This window comes from Acomys minous (genome assembly GCF_964271855.1).
Source record: "Acomys minous genome assembly, chromosome: 19".
NCBI lineage: Eukaryota > Metazoa > Chordata > Mammalia > Rodentia > Muridae > Acomys > Acomys minous.
Genome location: NC_140499.1, coordinates 41,478,839 through 41,503,827, shown reverse-complemented (window position 1 = coordinate 41,503,827; position 24,989 = coordinate 41,478,839). Strand labels below are relative to the sequence as shown.

Sequence of the window (24,989 nt, the reverse complement as noted above, 5' to 3'; positions counted from 1 at the left end):
AAGAGGTAAAATTGAGAAAAGGGAACAATCAAAAATCCTTGGAATGATATCCAGTCAGACTTACTGGGGTAGCAGATGTAATATCTACATTCCTAGCCCAATGATGCTTTTATTTTCATCTATTTGTTTCTCCATTGTCCTCAGTCACAGTTAATTTGGTCAGCATTGACATCTCATGATAGATATTTACTACTCAAATGTTCTAACTATAAGATAATTAATACTTAAAGGCAAATTTTCATTACAAGGAAAAATTAACTGTGCTTTGCTTTTGTGCACAAAATGTCACTGTACTAATCACGCATAAATATATATTAGAGTGACCAATATAGCGTACAATTAATATTGCCAGCATATAATAAGCTCATGCTTATCTTTGCCCGTATGCTCTGAGGTGTCTAAGCAGATCTAATTTGTATAAGCTCATGTAAAGAGACGGAAAGAATGCCTAACTCTGTAATGATGGGTCTAATATTTATTCCAGATGAGAATTCAGCCATATAGAGACTAGCTGGATAGGGACTTCGCATGGGGTCAATGTACCAGAAATGCTGAGTTGTATAATTCCCAAGAGTGGAAGACTGGCCTGTGTATATAAGCTCATAGCTGCTGCAGATAATTCTGTTACAGACTCATAGGGCTGAGTATAGACCTCAAGAGTGGAATGGAGCTGTACAAATTCCTTGGACATCCTCCAAACTTACTGGATTTGTGAATCTTTGTGTTTGAAAGACACTGTTCCTTTCTTTTTACCAAGGAGATCAGTGTCTAAGGAGGCTCAGCCAGATAGCTACAGATTTATCCATGGAATGTGCCATGCTGTTCAGCTCTGTATTTAGGAGGACACATGCTTACTGTGGTTCTATGGTGCTTCCGTAGCAGCTCTATAAGGTCCTAAAAGCCCTTGCATAGAATCCTCAAGTGGAGATAGCTTGGCGGGGGTGGGGTGGGAGGAGCATCTTACCCACTGCTGAATGTGCAGCAGTCTCTGGTCTCTCCCTTGCAAGGAAGAAATGGAATAGGCCTTGCTCCTTTTCCAGATTCTTAGCTCTCTCCTGTAATAGTCCTACTATGTGTATACCCGTAGGCCATACACACCCCAGAAGACCTATGAATGCACAAAACCCTAACTTACTTATAACATTATGAGCTCTTTCAATTTTTTTTCTGATAACTTGACTGTGTGATTCTTGAATATGAATGTTGCAGATGACACCTTGGTGTAGCAATGTCAAGAGCTAGAACATGCACCCAACCATTGCTTACATGTGTCATGCCTACCTGGAGAACACAGATAATACCTGTTTGTTTGTGTCACAACAGAGCAGAAAAGGGTACAAGCTCATAGACTCATCAAATAATTTCTTCCTTGGTTCCTTAGTTGACAAAAACCTAAAGCCCAGAGAGATGGATGCATTTAGCCAAGACCCTATTCCTTACAACCTGTGGGATGCCAAAGCTTAGGCAGTAGAGTTTGCTCCTAACAATATTAACTACTGCCGTTCTCACAGCAGTCTCTGAGGACGACTTGCCTACTCTAGATGAAAAAAAGGAAAAGTATAGACTTGCTTCAAAACAGCTTTTAACCTTAGGGGACACAGGCTAGCTTTATAAAACGTTTTATTTACAGTAGAATTTTTACAAAAATAAAATTAATACAAATCCATTTCACAATATAAGTTACACAACTATCTTCTCCCAAGTGGAACACTGGATTGTAACACGTAAGCTACATTTATGTTTGTTAATAAGTCACTTGGTGGCATAAATATGTTTTTCTCATCATCTCTTTTGTCACAAGGTACACACCATGAAGAATGAACAATGAACAACAGAGCTTTTTTTGTTATGCTTCCAATATAGAAATGTCTCTGGCCAAAACAAAATTAACCGAGGAAAAGCAACACAATCGTCCTTCTGTTCAGAGGCCAGTCCTGTTAGTTATTTGAGGGTTTATCTGACAGAGGCAGACATTAATCTGAAAGCACCACTGCATAAGGCTTAGGAATAATGTCCCCAGCCTCCTCCCAAGCCTTTCCTTCAACTGTTTATTCACTATTTTGCCAAGATAAATAAAGACGATCTCAAGTCTCTCCTTCATTAGTCTCAAGTGTTCATATTACGCACCGAAGTATTTAGACTTTCCCAACTGGCAGATATTTTAAAGTGTGAGTCTCCTTTGGCTTCAAGTAGAGTTTCACAATGCTTAAGAAACATACTGAGCTCCTCCATGAGCCTGAATCTCTGTGACTCCCCACCCGACGATGTTTCCCCGGATGTGGCACGACTTGGCTCCTCCACTCTCCCGTATCTCCTCCTCGCTGAGAACACGATCCCAAATATTGAAACCTGTGAGTCTTCCAGAAAATGCTAACGTTTCATCAAAGCCCCCACCTACACAGCAACCATTTTTTTCTTGGCCAATCTGTAGAATTCCACCCTCGGGCACAGAGTGACCTGTAGCCATCTCCACTGCGGTAGCCACCAGCTCCCCGTTTGCCCACAAGGACATGCTCCCCTGCTCTGAACTCCAGGTGCCACACAGGTGGGTCCACCTCCCCAGGGAAACCACGGTGTCCGCAGCCAGCTTGTTCTCCTTCCCACCCACCACAAACACTAGGGACTGGGAGCTGAGGTAGAGCTGGATCTCATAGGGGTTCCACTTTGTGCCGTAAGAAAACAGGATGGTTTTGTTTAATACATCCGTGGCTTTGACCCAGATACAAATACTAAAAGAGTCAAGCTTCATTGGCCTCACGGGATGCACGCTTCCAAAAATCTTCTTAGAACGCATCGGGAATAAAATCGATGTTTCACAACCTAGAGTGGCAAAAAGAATACAAGAAAAAAAGCAACATTCAGTTTCATTCAGAGTTATTTTCGTATTCAGTTATGATACCTTTAATTGATAACTATATACAGTGGTGTGTTATGACTTACGGGACCTCCAGTTTGGTCTCCGTAGAGTAAAGAGAATAAAAGTAAGAAAGAGTTGTGTGGCTTATTCGATGAAGCAACCGAATAAAGAAGATTGCAAGTAGAAGGAAAATGCCAACCCAACCAACAAATAACAAAAACCATGTTGAATAAGCATCTCCCATTCAATCTGCTTTTCTTTTTTATGTTTTCATTAAAATACTGAATCACAATGAGTTCATTTCAGAGGATTCTGTTATTTCCAAGGATAAAAAAAATCCATCTTATTTCCTTCTTCCCTTTGCCTCAATCTTAAAACAATAAATCTACAAAATTCAGTGAGCCTAGTTCATTCCAGGTAGCCATTATGAGCATGTCTTTTAAAACAATCTTTCATGATAGTGGGAGTGCGTTTTCATATACCACATGATCTTGGATATTGCTAGCTTTGCAGCATTTATAGAATACTACTGTGCCTCATTTTACTATTATTATTGGCTATTATAGAATGCTGCTGTGCCTCATTTTACTATTATTATTGGCTATTATAGAATACTACCTTATTTTACTGTTATTATTGTCTGTTTGAAACAGTCCTCATGTAGCCTGGGCTGACCTGCGATGGGCCATGTAGCTAGGGATAATTTTTAGCTTCTGACTCTCCTGTCTCCACTTCCAAGGCACTGAAATTACTGGTGTACAGCACCAGGACCAGTTTGACAGGAAGCAAACTGTAGCAATGGTGACTAATGCTTATCAGCTAGCCACTCTGTCCCAGATAGTGTTATAATCAACTTGGTCCTCATTTTAATACATCCTCACACTTGCTTTTAAAGTCTTCCCAGTCCCGTTTTATGGGTAAGAAAACTGAGGCAAAAATAACCTATGTTTCTCCAGTTGATAAATGTCAGAACTCAGGTTTCAGTTTGGTGGGTCTGTTTGGCAGAGGCCAACACATCATACTGCCTCTCTTCCTGCAAGTCTGTGAGTTACAAGTATACAACACGCAAATCTGAGGAGGCCAAGGATGTGCTTTAAAACTTAGTCACACCATTACAGAAAATGCTTTAAAAAGAGGGAGTTCTTCCAAAGGACTTTGTTAGAGATTGTGTTTCTGCTGAGAACATTCAGAAGACTTTGAGGGACTCATCTATGCCACTTCTGCTCATCAGAAGCAGAGTTGCCAAAGTGAAGACCAAGGAAGTGCCAAAGCCTTGACCAGATGAGATGGGCTCTGCTAAATGATAGATCTGAAAAAAAAAAAAAAAACTAAAGTGGGCTAGATGTTCACTTCATAATCACCCAAAGAAGATGCCATGAGGTGACTTTGAAAAGTCAACTCCCAGAGCATTTACAGACTAACTGGTGAATCAGTAGAACTTGCAGGTGGGCATCAAATGTCCTGAAGAGTGTGGTAAATTCCTGCAAGTAGCTCTGACCTGGACTCTGTGCAGAAATCATCAAAGAAATATAGACCATGTGTTTAAGTAATAGTCGGAGAAAATATTGAAATATAACAGCAACCATGATAAAATAGTGATGCCCCCCAAATAATAGTAGAACTCTTAAAATATCTACTCATTCATGAAAAAAACTTTAAATGAGGCACTTTCAAGGTAGACTTCTTTCTCTAGCTACAACAATTAAATCAAATAATGATTGTGGAAACAAAAGATTTCCGTTTGTGTGCATTTGAAATCTCCTGGCCTCTGTAGGTTTAAATAGAGAACTGTTCAAGAGGGCATCCACTACAATCTAATTAACTGCCTTCCTGTTTAAATAAGGACAACCAGTGAAGATTGCATTCCAGGGCTGCCCATGACTATGCCTGGGAGACCCAGCATCCCTGTGGGCTGTGACAGCGACTTGAGTTCATGCCATAAAATGGTATATTGGCAGACGTTGTTGGAATTCTTTTGCTGAACAGTGATTGAAGCTCTTGAGACCTCTTTGAAATGTCACAAACGCTCTCCTGAAATGGCTTTTAACTAATAGGTCTTTGTAATTATGTTATCAAAGACCAAGCAAAATGAAAACCAGGTTCTTAGGAGGCATTATTTGGAGTCCCCCTGGGAGCCATATTGGCAAGGAGAGCGAGCGAGGACAAATCAAAGCCTGTGGGTGAAAGTATTATTGGGTGTATTAAGCACCAACAGTTTAGAATTTAGGGACGTATACATCCCTCTTTGAACTAATGCAGGCAAAGGTACATATTAAAGTAAGTCTTCCTTTGTGTGTGTGTGTGGGGGGGCATATTATATATACATAGCTCTATCCGGTTTGCAAGACAAAATTCATGCATTTGAACTTGTCGCAAAATTATCACATTGAGCGTTTACTTTAGGTTTCTCTTTATGCTTTTTCTCTCAGAAGACCTACTTAGGATTTAAGGCCATGGCCCCCACGCTGACAAACAGTCCTCACATATTTAGGAAGGATTGGCTGTAGTGGTGTGGGTTCTGTAAGGGAGTGGTCCGAGCTCTGGAGCTTCTTCCTCCTACCCCATCCAATAAGCTTCCTTGGAAACACGGGATAGGGCGACACTGTTTGCCGTTGCTTCTGAGACTCACGAGCAGTATCAGCAGCATTTTTCTACACAGGACACTCTAATTTTCTAGAATAATCTACAACAATACATCATTGCCCCATCAGAAATTTGACGTAAGAAGCATATTACTGGGTCCCCCTGTACCATTGGGGCCCTCAACAGTTGGGGAGTTTTACCGGAGTGTGGGCTTTGACAACCTCGGACTCCTGCGCCTGACTTTATAGGACGTGCTGCAAGCCCACGCCCCTTGGCCTTCACTGTGGAACTAACTGGCATGAGGGAGCCCTGGCATAATTCTGCTGAGTCTGCAAGAGATTCGATTTGGCTTAAGTCAGCTCAGAAGGAGCAGAGTGGGGAGGAGTCGGGCAGAGGGGCTGGTAAAGTCGCTGAAGTTAGCTCAGACTCTGAAACAGTGCGGGGGGCGGGGGGGGGGGGCGGGGAGGAGGGGTGACTAGAGCTCGCCTAAAGAGAGCAACAGGATGAAATTAGAAGAGGTGGAAATCCCTAACGGAGGCACAGCGAGGAGGTCATGGTCAAACACCTGCCAAAGGAGCTCCTGTAATATCTGGTCGGATCCGGTGTCAGGGACCTCGGACCCCTACCAGTGCTTCCAGACTGATGGTTAAATCCCCGCTTTCTTTTCGGTTCCTCGGACTGAGACATGCTTTTAAAAGACAACATGCCTGCCTTGCGTGGTTTGTCTGAACTCTGTGGGTGTCCATATGAAAAGTACTGGAACTCTTGAGTGTGAGGGTCCCCACTAAAGCTTGCCTGTTGTGACTAAGCACTGTGGCTCTAGAGACAATGCCAATGGCGGGCTCTGCTCCTGGTGCTTACCTGCGGGCAGCCAGTGGCGGGCGGCCCAGTTCTGCACCGCGCTCAGGTCGGCGCGCGTCCTCCGCAGTTCCTCCAGCACGGCTTCCAGCCCAGGCACAGTCGCCTTGGGCCGCCGAGCCTCCGCGTCCTCCAGGCGCGCCAGCCTGCGGCTAGCATCGCGGCTGTCCTGCAGCAGCGACTCCAGCGCTTGCTCCAGCCTGGCGTCCGCTGGGACCCGGGCAACGCACGGCCTCGCCATGCCTCCCGCCAGCCGGCCCAGCTCGGCACGCAGCCGCTGCAGCTCGCCTCGGAGGACGTCATCGGTGGCCTGCAGCAGCATTCCCTCCCGCATCTGCGAGTTCTCCAGCATGATAAAGAGCTTGTCCCATTCAGAGTGTTCCCGGCGGCAGTCGCATGGCGTGGCTAGGGCGCAGGACACACACACGTTACCAGCCCGGCCCCAGCCTTAGATTGCACCGTTGGTGAACCCAACTTTCAGCTTGTCCCTAGAACCCACCTCCTTCTAAGGATAGCTCTGAAAACAGCGTGTGTGTGTGTCTGTGTGTGTGTGTGTGTGTGTGTGTGTGTGTGTGTGTCTGTGTGTGTGTGTGTAAACTTCTCAAAAATGACACAGCAGCATTTTTTCCCCTGGGGCAAGTTGAGCTAACTAGGGGAATTGCCATTTGTGTGGCTAAAAACAAAGGGGAGCGACTTCGAATAGGCTAACTCAGCATAAGTTACAAAAATAATTTAAAAACCTCTGGCTTTTCTCAGATAGTTCTCACTTTTTACAAAACAAAGCACACTTTTTAGCTTGCCTCATTGGCTGCTAAGTACATGTATGTTATTTGCACGCACACACACACACACACACACACACACACACACACACTCCCCCCAAAAAGTGGGTTACGTTGCTAAGAAAGTTAAAATGAACTTACGGTCCTCGGTGGGATGAAGTCCATTGTCTATTTCGTTGTCCAAATTCACGTACATGAGCTCATAGTCATCGGAGGTCTCAGCCAATACTGCAGACCAGAGAGCGCAAAGCAGAATCGCCGGGAGATGCATTGCTGGAGGGACCAAGTTTGCTCGCAGCTGCCTGCCGCAGGGAAAGAAGAGAGGCTCTCTGGTGAGCCGAGTTTGAGCTCCGGAGAATAGAGCGAGGCAGGAGCAAAGCCCTTAATAAACGCTCCAAAGCCTGAACCGGGATGCATGAGTAATGCCAGTGGCACAGCGTGAGGGAGTTCCCCTGGATTTGGGGGAGGGGGTTGGGTGGGAGGGCAAGGGAGCTGAAGAAATTGCACAATGTTAAGCCACAAAGGTCCACACTGCGGGCAGATTAATTAGAGGAGAGTCAGGGGAAAAAAGAGGGAAACTACACTTTGCTGCCTTCCCGCACCTACCCGCCAAGATTATCTGCTGTAACCTGAGTTGGTAGCACTATTGGTGGTGAGGACACACAGAGGTGCGGGAAAAGTATTATTTTGGCGTTTGGTGTGGGCTTTCATTATTCCTCAATCCCTTAAGTTATAGAAAACTTTTTTTTTTCACTTTTCTTTTGGATGCTTTCTCAAGTCCAAACTATAAAAAATCATTCTGTAACTCCAAGAAAACCCAACACATGAAGAACTTCTGATTCTAGAAGTCAAATCTATCCTGACTAATTTGTCTTTACTTCTCTGTGGTAGCAACTAATAAACACAGCACAACTGGGTAAACATCCAATAAAACAGGAAAGTGCACGGTGGGGGTGTGGGGGGGGGGATAGAAAGATATTGCCCTTAGGTGCTTGGGTATTCTCTGATATATGTAATTAATTAGGCACTGGGTAGATGTATTCTGTCAAGCTCAGAGGTGAAGATTTAATTTTTTAAATTAAATGTGTATGTGTGCATACACATGTGTGGGCACACGCGCGCATGTGTGCTGAAAATCCCACCTGTTAAAAGTACCTAGATAAGTATTGATATCATAATAGTGGTGATTTTAAAATAAAAAATTTTAAAACATTCAACTGAACTCCAAATAAAGCAAAAACAAGAACAAACAAAAACAAAACAAAAACAAACAAACAAAAACTATACAATAGTCAAAGATCAAGAGGGAAGCAAGCCCTGAGGGGCAGCTCCTGCGCTGACACAAGTCCCCAGTACAGAGGAGATGGAGCAGAGAGTTATGAGTCACAGCTGTGGAATCCCAAGGAGTAGCTAACCTCCAGTCAGGCCTCCCACAAGGCTGCCTTTCAGATTTCCATAGGTCAGCTCTTCTTTCTGCCCCTGCACAAGGAGTCGTGGATGGCTTGCCTTGACTCAGGACCCCTAAGAGTTTGTAACTAGGGCCTTATGCCCTCACACATCTGGAATACACATGCAATATGCCATCCACCACGGTAAAAAACGAACTCACAGTTAAACATATCTAGACATGGGAGGGAATCACACATTATAAGTGAGAATCAGCAGACAGTCAAAAGCCTTAGGGCTATGCTCAAGAGCTTCGCTTATTTAAAACAGCAGCTAAAATGGAGTATGTTTGAAACCGTTTTTAAGACCTAAAAGAAAGAGAAGTCTTTATGAGACAGTAAGACATTGTTTAAAGGGCACTGTGGAGAGAGAGCTCAGTAAAGTGCTTCTCTCTTAAGGACGTGGAACCACGTTTCATTTCCGGAATTCACCTTGAAAAGCCTGTTGTGGTGATGCAAGGTCCTAAGAACAGTGTTGGGGAGAGGGCCAGAGGGTCCCTGGCCAGACAGCTAAGCCTTCTGGGCAAGTTCAGGGCAATGAGAGGCCCTCTCTCAAAAAGCAATGTACAAACGCTGTGTAAAAATGCTTACTGCTCTCTCAAAGGACCAAGATTCCATTCCCAGGCCCCACATCACTAGGCTCACAACCATGTACTCTGGGTCCAGGGAATCCTATGTCCTTTCACTTCTCCAAGTACCTGTGACATGCGAAAACTTACGCTGGTACACACAGAGACACAAAACTAAATAATCTTAAAAAGGGGAAAAATACAAGGTGGAAGATGCCTGTAATCACACCAGAAGCTGACATCAAAGGCTTTCTATGCACTCGTACCTATATAAACATGCATCCACAGGAACACACACACACACATGCACCTGCGCAGATACACACACACACACACACACACACACACTGACACAATATGTTAAGGGTAAAGCTGCTGAATATTTTAAAGAACTATAAGTGGTTCCCATAATTTTTTTAAAAATTAAAGAATTTTTTTAAAAGTATTTTTAAAAGATCAGGAATGGATTAAACGCCAAACTAGGCAAAACCAAAGAGAGTGCTAATGAATTTATAAGACAGATAAAAGAAAATGTATAAAGCCTATGAATGTCCAAATCACGAGAGAAGAAGTGATCTGCTACAAAAGTATATGTGTGTGTGTGCATGCGTGTGTGTGTGTGTGTGTGTGTGTGCCTATGTATGTGTCATAAGCAAACAAGAAAGTGAAAGTTAAAACAACTGAGATACAATCTTATACCCCATCAAATTATCAAAAGCTAAGGAAAGGCAGGGTCTGAGAAGACAAAGCATCAGAAGGATGTGAGCAGCAAAGAGCTCACGCTGCTGACAGCTGGTGTCAGTGTGAGTGTTTAAATGCTTGCTGGCAGGCTGAAAATGGGCCCCCAAAGATGTCCATGTGCTGATCCTTGTACCCTGTGAACACGCCCTACGCCACTGCATTTGAGAAAGAACTAAAGTTACTACACAAAGTAAGGAGATAACACTAGACCATTCAGGTTGACTCTGCAATCACAGGGTTCCTAAAAGTCCTAGAGGATACGAGAATGAGATGTGTCATTGGATAGAAGCTTTCAGTGCAAGGCTGAGGTCTTGAGTTCAGTCCTTGGAATGCACAGTGGAGGGAGAAGATCAATGCCTGACCGTCTCCTCCAACTTCCACACACGTGTCATGACACACGTATTTGTGTCACATACACACATTCACACTTACAATAGATACAATACTTTAAAAGAAAGAAAGTGAGAGAGAGAGAGAGAGAGGCATAAGATGGAGTCAGATGACAAATGGTGATGACAGAAAGAGGCACAACCACATAGTCATCGTGTTTCTAGCTTTGAAGGTGATGGAAAGGTCCACAAACCAGCAAATACACACCAGACTCCAGAAGCTAGAAGAGCCAAAGAAAAGGCTCTTTCTGGAGTCTCTGATAGGACCCTTGCAGACTTGCCTACCCCTTGGTTTGAACACAGTGGCATTCGTGCCCAGGCTTCTGAAAACAGAAGATAACAATCTGAGTGACTTCAGGCCTTTTCTGATGGTTTCTTATGGAAGCTATAGAAAATCATGTCTTCCAGCCATGGAGCACATCAGCAAGATGGTGGCCCTGGGTAGAAGAACAAGCAGGAGGAATAAACATAAGGAGTCAACTCGAATGGAAACCAACATAAAGATGGATGGAGCAAACTAGTGTGCAATGGGTTCTGTATATAACGAATCTATTCATGTTAAATTATAAAGCAAGCTCCCCTTGCCCCTTGCCACCAGCAGCAATAGGAGAGCTGGTCCTGCCTCTCCACAGCTGCAGTACTCAGGAGAGTTGGCCCTGCACCTCGCCTGGGAGGCACAGTAGTCCTGGTCCTTGGTTGAGCAGGCAAGGATGGGCCAGCCCCAATGGAAAGAATGAGGGAGAGCAGGCCGCACCTCTGTCTGCCATGAAGTTGCATGGATGTAGGGGAGGTGCCCTCCACTCCTCCACCCCTCCACCCTCACTACCTACAGTAGTCTGGAGCGCTGTCCCTAAAGGCATGATCGCGGGAGAGCTAGCCCTGCCCCCTTACTGGCTGTAGCATTTGGGAGAGCAGGCCCTGCACCTCCCCTGGGCCACACAGTGGAGCTAGCCCTCATGGTGGTGCAGATCAGGGAGAGTTGGCGCACTGACCAGATCAGCTGCCACCCAGGCCCACAATCAGGGCTCTCTGGTGGCCCACTCCAAAATCAATATCATCTGCAAATGGTTGGGAATCATGAAAGGGCCAGTCCTGCTGACCCAAAGCTGCAGGCGCTCCATGACACAGGGAAACGACAGGATAACCAGGAGAAGTCCCAGTGAGGATTTATGGTGTCACAGAAGCCAAAGATCTTGAACCAGACCAATAACTCATTGCAATGAACATTTGCAAGGGAAGACGTGTGCACAGAGGGATATACTGTGTGACGTACTGTGACACACATGATGAGATGTTTTCTATGCTTTGTCTTTTGCATGTATGTACATGTGTGTGTGTACATGTGTGTATGTGTATGTGTGGTGTTTTGGGGGGGAGTTTCATGAGTAAAGAACAGATTGAGAGAACGGGGAGATGAGCAAGATTGGGGTGCATAATGTGAAATTCACAAAGAATCAATAAAAAGTTAAAAAAAGAGAGAGAGTAGAAAGCAGTCAAACAACTATAAGCTGTTTATTAATGTACATGTGTAATTATGATACAAAAGCATCCAGAACAATGAGAAATACTGACTTCAGAGAGATGGCTGCCTCTGAAGAGGAATAAAACATGGTCAGGAAACACCTAGGTACAAGGCAAAGTTTGGGTAAAGCTGGATGATGGACACATTACTGTTCTTGTCATTTCTTATGCTTGCCTGTGGGTTTGAAGCATTCAGTAGTAAAACTGTATATATGAACTTAGGAATGGAATTTTTACAGGAATTCTACATCCAAATTTCTTCATCAGTCTCTACTGAAATTGAAGTCAGTTTTAAAATTACTAATCTGGGGATTTCCCCTTCAAAGCGCTCAGGGCCTTTGTTGGAGATAGTACTGAAAAGTCATGCAGTAGTTTCCTGTGCCAGACTCTAGCTACACTCCCATTCAGTGTGGCTTTTCCCATCAGCTGACCAGTGTGCACACACAGCTACGTTCAATGACCTAATGTGCTCGATTATGTCCCAAATTAAAATTCCCCTGATTTAAGAAGCTATATATAAAACAAAGAGAAGCCAAGCAAAATAAATAGTTTGGTATTAAATTATTAATTTGTTGAAAATAGTGATGGGAACAGTGTCTTTTAAAATTTTTTTTTATTTTATTATTTTCTGTGTGCTGGTGTTTGGGGTGTGAGTGAATGCCAGGTTCACTCTGGCATTGGATCCTCTGTATCTGGAGTTATGGATAGCCGTGTGCCACACGGATGCTGGCATTCAAACGCTAGGCCTCTGGAAGAGCAGCCAATGCTCTTAAATGCTGAGTCATCCCTCTGTCCCAAGATAAACATACTCATGTTTAAGTTGTTAGGTTCAGTTTGAGACAAGGTCCTGCTATGTAGCCCACACTTGTCTTGAACTCATTATGTTGGCCAAAATGGGCTCAAACTTGTGGCCATCCTCCTGTCTCAACCTCCCAAGTACTGAGGCTACAGATATGCGTCACTACACCTGGCTCTTACAAATTCTTAAAAAAAAAAAAAAACACACACACACACAATGTATTTCCAAGATCTTTTATTCTGTAGTTATATTGCTAAGACACATTTAGACTATCCTATGAAAAGCAAATCTCAATGCTTTTTTTTTATCCAGATACATTGTCTGTACATTTTAACTGAACATTAACACTAACATTCTAGAAATTCAAGCTTCCTTTCCTAAACACTTACAATTGAATGTGTGGTTTTTTTTTAAAATTTGCATTAGCATGTCCCCACCACTTAATGAAGTGTATAGTTTGTGCGCTTGTTTGATTCTTTCTGTGAATAAAGCTAACTTTAACATAGCAGTAAGCCACAAACTGTGTTGGGGCGAGTGTGGCAATTTCACGAGTGCTCGGCTGGCATGCTTAAGGTCCCAGGTTCACCCCCATCACCACTGTCACAACAAAAACCGTAAATAAAATCCAGACAGTTTTCTTCAAGAAACCTCTAGAGACCAAATCCTCTAGGGCACTTAAGTGAGTGTTTGACAGGCCTCTCAGGTGAACACGCCATACCACAGAGCCATAAGCAGCCATTCCTCACACGTTGCAGATAAATCCCAAGCTTATGAAATTTTTTTTTCTTCAGGCTTTGCCATTTTAAATCCAGTTGTCACGCACATCTTTGAGGCAAATCACATGTGACAAACAAGCTGAGTGTAAATCCTCCTTGAGATAGTGCAGAAATTGAGGATTTAAATTTGCATCACTACCTTTCAAACTATTCATAAAAATAAGGCGCAGTTTCCATGTGTCTAACCCTGCCTCCCGCCCCTCAGGAATGTGAGCACATTCCTCGGTGTTTTTTTTTTTTTCTTCGCTTCAGTTTCATTTAGGTTCATGCTTATAACACTGCTCACTTTTCATTTCAACATCTTCCAAGTGTTGCTTCCCATCGGGAATTCTTTATCGGAACTGTCTCCTCGGGGGCGCGGTCTGGTTACTGTCAAGTGTGCCTCTAGCCCAGTGGAGCATTACTCAGGAAAAACTTCACTACATAATAATGCTGATTGTATCACTAAGTCCGCCACCCCCTTTTAAATCAGTTGGAATGGTGCTTTAGTGACGAGTTTCTTCAGAATGAGATACTGTTACTTTTAGCAGAACATGTGGCTGTTGGCTGTACCACTTAAGTGCAAAGATTATTACACTGACGATAATGTTACTTCTATTGCTTTGAGATTGATAAAGCCACTGCTGCTCCTTTTATTGTTTCCCCAATAGGAAATGCCATGCTGCTAAGGGTGTTACCTGCTGTGTATGAAAAGCAGCCTCAACCGATCAACAGACACCTGGCGAAACTCCTGGCCTTGATGTCTCAGTTGGAGCAGACAGAACAGTACCATCTACTAAGGCTCCTGCATGTAGCAACAAAGAGAAAAGACACGGAGGTAAAAAGTGCACCATGCGCTATACGCACTCTCTGTGATGGCCCACACAGCCAGATATGGCTCTGGATAATTTGAGCATGATTGTGTGCTTAGTATTTCCCTGCACAGACATATAGAAGTGAAAGCTTCATATGTTTGTATGAGGGGTGTCTGTGTGTGTGTACATGCATGTATGTGTGTGTGTGTACATGAGGGGGGTGTGTGTACATGAGAGAGAGTGTGTGTGTACATGAGGATATGTGTGTATACATGAGGCTGTGTTATGTACATGAGGTGTGTGTGTGTGTGTGTGTGTGTGTATGAGAGAGAGGGGAGGGGAGAGGGAGAGGGAGAGAAAAATTGGTTCATACAACTATAAATGTTGTCATCTGTCCTAGAGACTCAGAAAAGGCCAAGGGTACAGTTCTAGTTCATATAAAAAATGCTGGGAAAAAATAAAAAAATAAATTCTCAAAATGGTATAAGTCTCAGTCTGAGGGCAATACTCTAGTATAAGACATCACATGGAATGTGAATTCTCTCTTCCTTTTCTTTTCCCTTTATTTGAGTCCTCAACAGGCTGCCTGATGCCCATCCTTTACTCAGTCTACTCATTCAAATGCTATTCACGTACAGGAATATTTTCACAGACACCCTGAAACGTTTAACAAATGTCTGGGCACCCTATGATCCAGTCAAATGGACACAGAATTAACCATCATGGTGACAGTGATAAAAAGCCACAAGTGTGAATCTGCAGCCGTTGCAGGGCAACATCAATTCAATTTAATCTGCAGGCACAGTTCTAAGAATCTATATTCTCTCAAGCAGGGCCAAGAGAAAGATTGACATGAGTTAATTTGTGAGTAAATGTACCCAAAGTGCGAGCAAAGGGTCACTTTCTAGATAACAAACCAGTTGTCATTTTTATATCCAAGTACCATACGAACAATTAGGATGCTTGTAATTAACAAACCACAGTGGTTTCAATGGGGAAAGGAATTTATAGATAATGTGATGATAAGTAAACAAGCAAACAAACAAAAATTACATGGGGCTAGGACAATGGGCTCAAATAATAAAAATTAAATAGTTCTCTCTCTCTCTCTCTCTCTCTCTCTCTCTCTCTCTCTCTCTCTCTCTCTCTCTGTGTGTGTGTGTGTGTGTGTGTGTGTGTGTGTGTGTGTGTATGTTTCTCAGATAGAAATCAGATTCTATGAGAAAGGAATAGTAGACATAGATTTTGCAGGGTTATGGATTCTGCCTTGGGGGAAGATGGTAGAGTGAAGTCCTCTAATGGCAGTAGCATCCAGGTTAGAGCCTTAAAAATACAGTCTGCTGGAGGAGGAGAGGGACAATGGGCCTCCAGGAAGAGGAGCATGGTCAGGAGTCCTGAACACTAAGTATAGCCTGATGCCCCAGGACGGAAGGCCAGGAAGCTGGCCTATACCTCAGCGACACCCTCAGAGATCCTTGTTCAGTATGTCAGGTGCAGACCATAAGCTGTTACTATCTCAGGGATCACAAACTAAAGGACAGAGTCAGAGGATTGGCAGGGGTCTGCTGCCTATGTGCATCTTCACTCTTGTCCTTATAATAATAATAATAATAATAATAATAATAATAATAATAATAATAATAATAACACAACAACAACAATAATAATAAACAATTATCGGTAACATCATCATCATCATCATCATCACCATCATTATGTGTCTGCCTCTTCTAGTTTACTATAAACTCCTTAAGGACCATAGGACTTATGTCTACATATTCATAGCTACTCCCTAACTTCATACTGGGAAGATAATAGGAGTTCAATAAAAAACAAAGAGACAGCTCAGCAGGTAAAATGCTCACTGAATAACCACGAGGACCTAGGTTCAATCCCCAGAACCCACATAATAAGCCAGGTATAGTCGTATATGATTTTAGTGCTAGCACCAGAGAGGTGGAGACCAAAAAGCCCTTGAGGCTCACTGGCCAGTCAGCTTAGCTCAATTGTCAAGTCTCAGATCCCCGTGTGGAGCCTGTCTCAACAGAGAGGGTGGACCAATCCTAAAGAACAACATCTGAGGTTGACCTCCGATCTCCACACATGTGTGTGCACATACATGAACAGGAACACTCATGTGCATATATACACACCAATGTGGTTGGATTGAGATTATTGAATGAATGAATGAATGAATGAATGAATGAGAAAAGAAGTAGAAACCTTAGTAAACCAAGGAAGAGTTGTGGTATAGTCTCTAAAGAGGGAAACATGACTCAAGAGAGTCATGATCTAGAGAAATAAGGAGATTTAAAATGGGGACTGACCCTGGATTTGGCAATCTGGAATCACCAGCGACCCCAGAGAATGTCCAGGGAGCTGCAGTGAGGGGTGGGAGTGGGGGGGAGGGTGAGGGCAGTCACTTATTGTGGGTTGCACGTAGAAGGAAAGGTTAGGAAGTGACCATGCAAGGATGGACGGCAGACTCAGGAAATCCAAAGAAAACAGGAAAAATGAGTAACGCAGTAGGCATAAAGAGGTGGAAGATGAGAGAGGAAGTGCAACGTAAAATAAGATACCGACGGCCTTAGGCAATGTAGCCCAGATCACAAGGGCAGGAAGCAATTTCAGAAAGGCTGAGGGACAGAAAGGCTGGGGAACATTGGGGATAGGTGGGGTGAGGAGCAGAGCTGTGGGAGCTTTGAGCCGCCTAACTGAAGGCCCATTGAATGAGCACAACGCTGTGGTGAGTTCATTACTGCCGCTGCTTTAGACAAATAGCATAAATCCAGTGATTTAAAAACCACAGAGGTAGGCATAGGGATTTTCAGGCCATAATCCAAAAGGGGAGATTCCCTCTGCAGGCTTAGGGATGGGTCTGCTCCCTCGCCTCTGATGGCTTCCAGAGGCTACTGGCTTTCCAGATTCCTGACCCATGTCATCTTTGTCTCTACCTTTCTTTCTGTGTCTTCTCTGACACTGGTCCATATCTCTGTGTCCTACAGACCTGAGAATTCCACTGAGACCACCCATATAACCCAAGGGAGTCTCCTCATCTCAAAATCATATCTACACAGGTAGTCACATAAGGTAACTTCTTTTTGCCACATAAGGTACCGCATTCACGGGCTCCCAGAAGAAAGGGCTATGAGTCTTCTACAGGAACCATTGTTATGACTAACATGGATGGAGCTGGAGAGAAGGTGACGTACAAAGTAGGGGACCCTGCATGGCTAACAGGCCTGTTTTATCTATGGCCTGGGAACTAAAGCAAAACAAATGTGGTTTTTAGAAGATGGTACTACAGAGACTAATGCCATGTATACTAGTTCATCTCCCATGGGGTGAGGACTGAGCATGAAGAACAGAAAAGCCAGTGCAGGCTGTTATAAAACGAGGGAGGAGAAAATGCCCTGAAGTCACCCACTCAATGCAAAGACGTCTGAGAGTGAGGGTGACTCCACATGTGGCATTCTCAGAGCTTCGGTCAGAATGATGCTGCCAGGCACCGTGCTGGAATTGCTCGCTTCTCCGCCAGAAGGTTTGAGTACCATTGGTCTCTGAACAGAAAAGGGCCAGGCGTAGGGTCCTGAGTTCTGCTTTTCTCAGGAATGTCAGGCTCCAGGACAGGAAGATTAGACTGTGGAACAAGCTCTGTGCCACAGGATTTCCGCTTTGGCCGGAGATGCGGGAGGAAAAAGATGTCTCCACAGCGAAGTGTTAGGGCTCTTTTCATTGGACTACCAGCATCAGACAGCAGTGGAAGCCCAACCTGATTGGGGCGAATAGAATAGCTGCTTCAGTTAGTGAGCCAACAGCTCAGTACCACAGACGGGCACTGCTCCCAGCAGAGCAGTACAAACCACAGCTATGGTAGCCACAACAGTCCCGCAGCAACAGTCAAGTCTGTTTGGCGGGAGGGGGAGAGAAGGGAGTGCTTCACAGTAAACAGTCTCAGACGATTTTCAATGGAATAGATGCAGGCTTTATTTCATGTGAAACAGGGACTTATAAACCTTGGGCAGTGGGGCGCGGTTTTGGGTGTGGATGCTTTTCATTGGCTGGGGTGTGGGTGGTGGCAATGCTCTATCTACCTGGAGAAAGGTAGACTTACCACCTGTAACCACCTTGTGGGGTATGTCACATGCTTCTGAGTCAGGCACGGAAATAGGGAAAGAGATTTGTCCCACACCTTCTGTTCTCAGGGTGAGAGTTTAACTCTCAAGTTTGAGATTTCTGGGCCTTGAAGATGCTCCACCTCGCTCATTCCAACGCAGTCCCCCTGGAGGCATGGTCCCTGAGCCCCACACATCACAGCTGCCGAGAGCCTCGGGAAAGGGCTGTGAGGCCAGTTCGCATCATTTCTTTACCTTAAAACTTTAAAAAGTTAGTCCGAGGGGGCTAGTGGGTATTGTCACATGGGTGGGCATTGGGCATTCATACGCATACTGTGTTTTTTTCCTCTTGGATGGTTCTTCCATCACAGCTTCTACCCTTCTGAGCTAACTATTTCTGTCCTTCAGACAGCAGCTAAAAAACCCCTAGAAACATTCTCAGAATCCCTTTTCTCCACTTGCTGCCTCCTCACTCGTCGGAAGCACCCTGAGATATGAGAGCTAGTTTGTTGTGGTCCCACCATAGTTAGTGTTGGTTCACAGGCAAGGAAGGAGCCCATGGCTGGCTTAGAACCTGCTATACAACATTCCTTTCATGGGTATTTCTCACATGGGGAAGTTAGAATTGGTGCCTGAATTTGCAGATAGCTTGGCCATCTACAAAGGACTCTAGCACACATAGTAACTCACTAATCCTATGTTACTCTATAGTGTGTTAATGTTCATCCATTTTTACTTCAATCAAAACAATTACCCCAAGGGGTTAACTGGCTTTATTTCCACACACTTACTGAAGACTAAGAAACATTTTGAAGCCAGGCTGTCCTAGTTGCACCTTCTTCTTCTCTCAGCCTGAGCAGCTTCCCCTGGAGATGGTTACAAGGGCGGGGGGGGGGGGGGGGGAATGAGTTTCTCAATGCTGGTCACAGTGGACAAGGGATGCCAAGAGTGGTTGGTTGACCTTGCGTACACCAACAGGGTGAATGGTTTGTTGTCACCCCCTCATTCCATCCCACACAACAAGCTTTTTGTAGTTTATAGATGGAAAATTCAAAACTTGGATCACTCACATGGCATGGAGTGGCTTGGTGAGGTGACTATGCACACTGTCCTCATGCTGGTCAGCCCCCGGGCCTTCATGTGCACAAGCTCCTGTCTCCCTCTCTAGGTCATAGTCACTCTGCCCTGCCTAAAGTCGCCACACACAGATAACCAGAATGGACCTTAGCCATGATTTGAAAGCCTCATTGACGAGGCCAGGCCATGACTTAAATCTCATATGATTCCATCCAAGAAACCTTTTGATACTAAAAGAAAAGAAGAAATGAGTCTGGAGCACTATGACTTTTAAAGCAGATGAAGGTTCTAGAGGATGCAACAGAATGTGTTGGAGAGATGAGAAGAGACAGGAGTGAGCTGAGTGAGAGACGGGCTCCAAATGAGGTTGTGGGCTCTGCGTGTGGACCACAAAATGAAGAGTAGCCTAGAGGGCACTTGGAGCGACTGAGTGGACTTCGGTGTACCGAGATTATAACTTACAGAAGAGGCGGCAACAGGAAACTGGCCAGCCACTCCCATCTCTTCTCTTCGTGTGAAAGCGGCTCCTCTGCTTGCCCTTTCCGTTCTCTCTCTGGTACCCTTGGAAGCCACACTGCCGTAAGCAGTGACACACAGAATGTCCACTTTACCTCTTCTCATCCGTGCTCCCATGAGGCAGTGGCCAGAGGCATGGTCACGGAGAGAGAGGGTTTACAGAGACGCCTAGAACAACCAGAAGTGTAGGCCGTATTTTAACTTAAATCTGACCCGTTTTCTTATAGATGGAATAAGTAGGTAGATGTGGAGAAGTGTGACTCCACATTTTAGGACAAAGGCTTGCCCTCTGTTGCCTGAGGGATGTGATGGTTTGGGTCTCAGATGTCCCCCACATGCTCCTACGCTGGAACACTTGGCTCCTAGCTGATAGTGCTGGCTCAGAATGGTGCAGATACAGACCACTAAGGGCAGACAATTGTGAGTTACATGTGCTTCATGCTCTCTCATGATGTAAAAACCCTCAACAGGAGCCGAGGCTACCAAACCAAACTTTCCACACCATGATGGTCTAAAACCCTTGAAACCGTGAGCTAAACCAAATTCTTCTGCCCCTAAGTAGTTTCTGTTCATTTTTCTGTTGAAAAAAAAATAGATAAAATGGAGGCTATTATTAGTGATATCTCTACTGAGTTTAGTAGTCTGGGATGCTTCTTGGGTTTTTGGTTGGTTGGTTGGTTGGTTGGTTGGTTGGTTTGTCTTGTTTGTTGAATGTGGTTCTTACCACCTACTTCCTGTGACTGGTGACAACATGATTCTCAGGGTCAGTAGTGGGCCTTGAAAAGCTGTTCCTCAGCCTGTAATACAGTGCAGGGATAAAGCATTTCTCTTGTTAGAGACTTCCATTCAAGCCCCTGTAGAGACGATTTCTCTATGCAAAGCTGATGATCCATGAAGTCTTAGCATCCACACATCTGTAATCTCTATGATATAAATGGGTCGTCACTTAAGTCCTTATCCCTCACCATCAACACTGGGTGTCTTTCTTTATAAGACAGTATTCTTCCCAGATAGAGAGGCAGTTCCTGACTAGTGACTCATGGTCATCATCCCCAGAGAGAAACCTCAGGATCCATTTATAGGAAAAGTCAGTGTGGTCAGTTTTCCAAATCTCCTTTATAAGAAATAAAGTCCGTGTTTCCTCGGCTGCCACGGGATATCCTGCCGTCTAGCTAGCAAACAGAACAGAATTTATTAATGTGTATGCATACATGTCACTAGCCCCAGGCATGGGCTTCTGGCCCCAGGCATGCAGAGATGAGTGACAGAGAGTGGCAAGTGAAAGCACTCTCCCTCCTCAGTGTTCAGACCCAAAGGAACTGCTTCTGCGGTCTGGTCCTGAAAGGACAGAGTCATTTCCTGGGTTTCACACAACAGAATAGAACATTCCAATTCTCGTGCCAAATCTTACAACACCTAACACGTCATCCACCAGGCCAGCTGCCAGGCCCACAATGCTCAGGGGTCACTTTGCATAATTACTTGAAGTCATTTACAAAACATGAAGATGGAGCAGAGGGGTATACAGGCTATGCAGAGACAGTCTGTGGAGTAGGACCTTCTTTCCAGAGCATCACCGTAGAGGAAAGAAGCCGTAAACAAAAGGAATGGCAGATCATTTTTGTAGATTTCTAGAAATTAGTGGAGTCTTGATGCTAGCCAAAATAACTAGCTAGCCAAATAGAAAATTTTGCTTGAGGACTAATTTAAGTGGTAGGACACACACACACACACACACACACACACACACACACACCACTGCTTTCTATTTTACATACAGGTCTTGAAATGTCATTAAGTTTTAGATGGGTCTGTTCTGAAGGTGCCCTTGGCTTGAGGATAGCTATCTACAAACTTTCAACTCTGTGATGAAGCCACATTTTGAACTGCGATGAGAGATGGGAAGAGAAGACACTAGTGTCTAGGAAGAACCAGAGAAACCAAGAGGTCCATCTTCTACCCTGGCTGCTTGCTTTAGAGAGTTCTGTTTGGGCCTCTTCCTCTTGTGCTCCCACATTACGCCCACCCCTCACTAAGCAGCAGCCCAGGGCACTAGGGCTTTGGAGGTTTCCTAGACACCCTGAGCCTGCCTCCGGTGCTTCTACAGGCCTGATTCTGGGTCTGCAGGGTTATGAGCATCCCAGGAGTATGGCTGACTACAGTTCTTCTGAGTCCTGGGCTTGCTTCTCTTACCAAAAAAAAAAAAAAATCAGAATTCAGGAATTGATAAAGAGAAAGAAGTTTACTTATAGCGTGGGCCAGAAGGAAAGAGGAAAAGTTAGTTTTCTCTACCTTCCCTATTACAGTGGCACAATTTGTAGGGGGGAAAGTGGGACAAGAGGCAGAAAGCACATGTAAGTAGATTTCACTGTGAGATAAGCTGTCAGAACTGTAAGAAATCTTCCTGAGGGGGATCTCCTTCCTAGAAACAGGGCTTCATGCTATTATTATTAACAAATTTTCTGGAAAATTTTAAAAAAAATTTTATTTTGGTCCTACGTTACACTGCTAAGTGACCTCATATTACTGAGAGGTGCCTTAAATGAGGCCAGGCTAGCCAGGCAAAAGGGACGAGGGTAGAATGAAAAGCGAGGGGGTGTGGGTGGGGCTGGGGGTGGGGCTGTCTCTCCCTACTTCCTGTAAGTAGGCCGAAGAGTCTAAGTGAAAACCAAGCACCCCAGATTGTTGCAAGGCTCATGTACCAGGTAGCAGGACTACGTGGTAAGGCCCTGCTGAGTATTTGCATGTGTGATTGCAGAACTCAAGCCCAGGCCCTCTGTCTATAGGGTGGGCAGATGGAAAGCCACATAGGAAAGCAAATACTTCCTTCTGTTTCCCTGAAGCAGTTCCAGGTAGCTTAGCCTTGTCCCTGAGGGAGAGGCAGCAGAAGCAGCCTGAGTGAAGACACTACAAGGCCATAGCGTTGGGCTTCCGGCCCTGGGCTGTAAAGGAATCTTTAAACTTCTCTATTGGAAGCTTGATGTCATCAGACTGGGGTTTTAGGACAAGGTACTCTGGAGGCAGTGAGGAGCCTACGCACAGAAGACAAAGACAGGACAGTCATGCCAGCTCCCTCTGAGCCTGCCACCTGCATCGTGTCTGTCGCTGCTCTCCCCTCAGCACACATAGTACCTTCTCCCAGACATGAAGTCAGCCCAACAAGGCAGCAGCGGAGATGGGGCCCTGTGGGTAGAAAGCAAATTCCTCCTGCCAGGGCACCACTTTGCTTTCATATGTTGGGACGCACTTCAAAATATCTTCCTTTTCTATCATCATCATAATAAACTTAACACTATTAGGACTTCACAGAAAAATACTCAGCTTTTGTTTCACATATAAAGTCATCGTTTCTGATGACAGCGTCCAAAACAGCTCTGTGTTCTGTGCCTTCTACAGAGTCATCTGTCCCCTCGGGTGGAGGAGGGAATTTATTTGCCTGGTGCCTGCTTCTTTTCTTTTTGACATAGAGGAACAGACAGATAACAGACAGTTTTATGGGAGGACTTGGCTATGTGGCTGGGGTTTAAATGAAAACATAAAGTTGGCATGTGTAGAACCACGCGGTGTCACAGTCCTTGTTGTTCCAAGATCAGGACCTGAAGGGCAAGGGCTAGGAAATGGAGCTTTCTAGAACGGGCAGGAAATGTGTGTGCATTTTCCACTTCTAAATGCCTCAGGTCAGGTATGCTGCCCTGACCCAGGCCAGTTGGCGGACACTTTAGCTGTGTGTGCCAGAGACCTCTCAGGGTGTCTCCTGAAGGACACTCAATCCCTCCCAAATACACAGGCAGCGTTTATAGAACTGTGGACGTGTGCCTTATCAGGAACTAGCCATGTTCTTCCCCCTCACCTACTTGAGTGACTATAAAGTTTAAATCTATATGTAGGATGATTTTAGTTATCTCAAAACTATCTGGTCTGTCCTGCTTAGTAATTCTACACAAGACCCCCTTCTCCCTAATGTCTGTGTATTTCACAGAAAGTCACATTTTCTTTTGAAAAAATTATTTAATTCTTATATTCATAAGGGCATTACTAGGCAATGGGAATATGGTGACAGTCATCCTGCTTTAGTAATTATATCTTATCATGATATAATTGAAGATGAATAATCTCTGATAAAATTGGAGATTGAGAACAAGTGAGAAGCCCTTCCTGCTTTCTTGTCACTACTCTGAGGCATTCTAAGCTGAATTTTCCCGAACTGGAGGCTTTGGTAAAGTCCACAAGGGTCCTTCCTCACTGGCTGTCCCTCAGCCACAGCTCTGGTGGTTGCTGGAAGAGGTGCAGCATTCACACAGCACAGCAACGCGGGACCGCAGGACTTAAAGGGAAAGCAGACGTAGGCTCAGGTGGTTTTTATTGTAATGTTTAAATTCCAAAGTCAGGAGATTTGCCATGAGTCTAATAATCCCAGGATGTGTTGCTTCCTGATTTCCTAGTTAATATTTTGCTGTCCATAGGCCTGTCATCCCAGCACTCAGAAAGCTGAGGCAGGAGGTTCGCTGTAAACTGAGTCCAGCCTAGGCTACAGGATGAGACTGTCTCAATAGAGTTTTCTTTTGAAGGTGATTCTGATTTGACTAACATTTCTCTTTGTCCCTTCTTTATCCCGTCCCCCCCCTCCTCTCCCTTGCAGGTGGTTCAAAGATGTGTTCCTTTCCTGATCAGGCATGTGAAGGATTCAACCCACAATGACATAATCATAAACATCCTCGTAGAAATAGCGGGGTACGAGCCACTGGCTTTGAGTGATTTTCTCCCGGTGCTAAAAGAGATTGGAGAGAGATTTCCCTACCTCACCGGACAAATGGCAAGGATCTTTGGTGCTGTTGGGCACGTAGATGAAGTAAGTTTGACACCTCTCTCTCTCTCTCTCTCTCTCTCTCTCTCTCTCTCTCTCTCTCTCTCTCTCCCTCTTCTTCCTTCCTTCCTTCCTGGCTCCTTGGATTCTTTAGAAACATCTCTGATCTCCAAAGTTGTCCAGGAGCCTCGGAGAATTTCCATTTCTCTTTTGAAACGTTTGTGTCACCGTGGCCTCTAGATCACGGAAGCGAGCGTCTGAGGAAAGTTCCAGAATTGAGAATCCCATTGCTAGTGTCTCCCTTGATGTAGAAGGAAGTTAAAATGGAATAAAATGTTCTCTAGCTATATTCAACCAACAGCC

At 44.6% G+C, this 24,989-nt stretch overlaps 2 protein-coding genes across 6 annotated transcripts in view; one reads left to right on the top strand and one right to left on the bottom strand.

Annotated features, from left to right (window-relative positions):
* Positions 1 to 24,989, top strand: part of VEPH1 (ventricular zone expressed PH domain containing 1) — a 221,601-nt gene that overhangs the window by 45,891 nt on the left and 150,721 nt on the right. For all 5 annotated transcript variants that reach the window (XM_084768525.1, XM_084768527.1, XM_084768524.1 and 2 more), the window contains exons 5-6: positions 13,971 to 14,137; positions 24,462 to 24,671. In XM_084768525.1, coding sequence (XP_084624651.1) covers positions 13,971 to 14,137; positions 24,462 to 24,671 — 377 coding nt within the window. The remainder of the gene's footprint in view (positions 1 to 13,970; positions 14,138 to 24,461; positions 24,672 to 24,989) is intronic.
* On the bottom strand, positions 1,604 to 7,516 carry PTX3 (pentraxin 3). The gene is made up of 3 exons (XM_084768523.1): positions 7,222 to 7,516; positions 6,302 to 6,703; positions 1,604 to 2,820 (listed from the first exon to the last, which is right to left on the bottom strand). The coding sequence occupies exons 1-3, from the start codon at positions 7,349 to 7,351 to the stop codon at positions 2,207 to 2,209; spliced, it is 1,146 nt and encodes a 381-aa protein (XP_084624649.1). The 5' UTR covers positions 7,352 to 7,516; the 3' UTR covers positions 1,604 to 2,206.

Bases quoted from the DNA above. Each gene is read 5' to 3' on its own strand.
- PTX3 (XM_084768523.1), bottom strand. From the start codon at position 7,351: ATGCATCTCCCGGCGATTCTGCTTTGCGCTCTCTGGTCTGCAGTATTG. The intron at 6,704-7,221 runs GTAAGTTCATTT...CCTGCGCCCTAG, and splicing joins ACTTCATCCCACCGAGGACC to CCACGCCATGCGACTGCCGC. The intron at 2,821-6,301 runs GTAAGCACCAGG...TTGCCACTCTAG, and splicing joins CCGCCACTGGCTGCCCGCAG to GTTGTGAAACATCGATTTTA.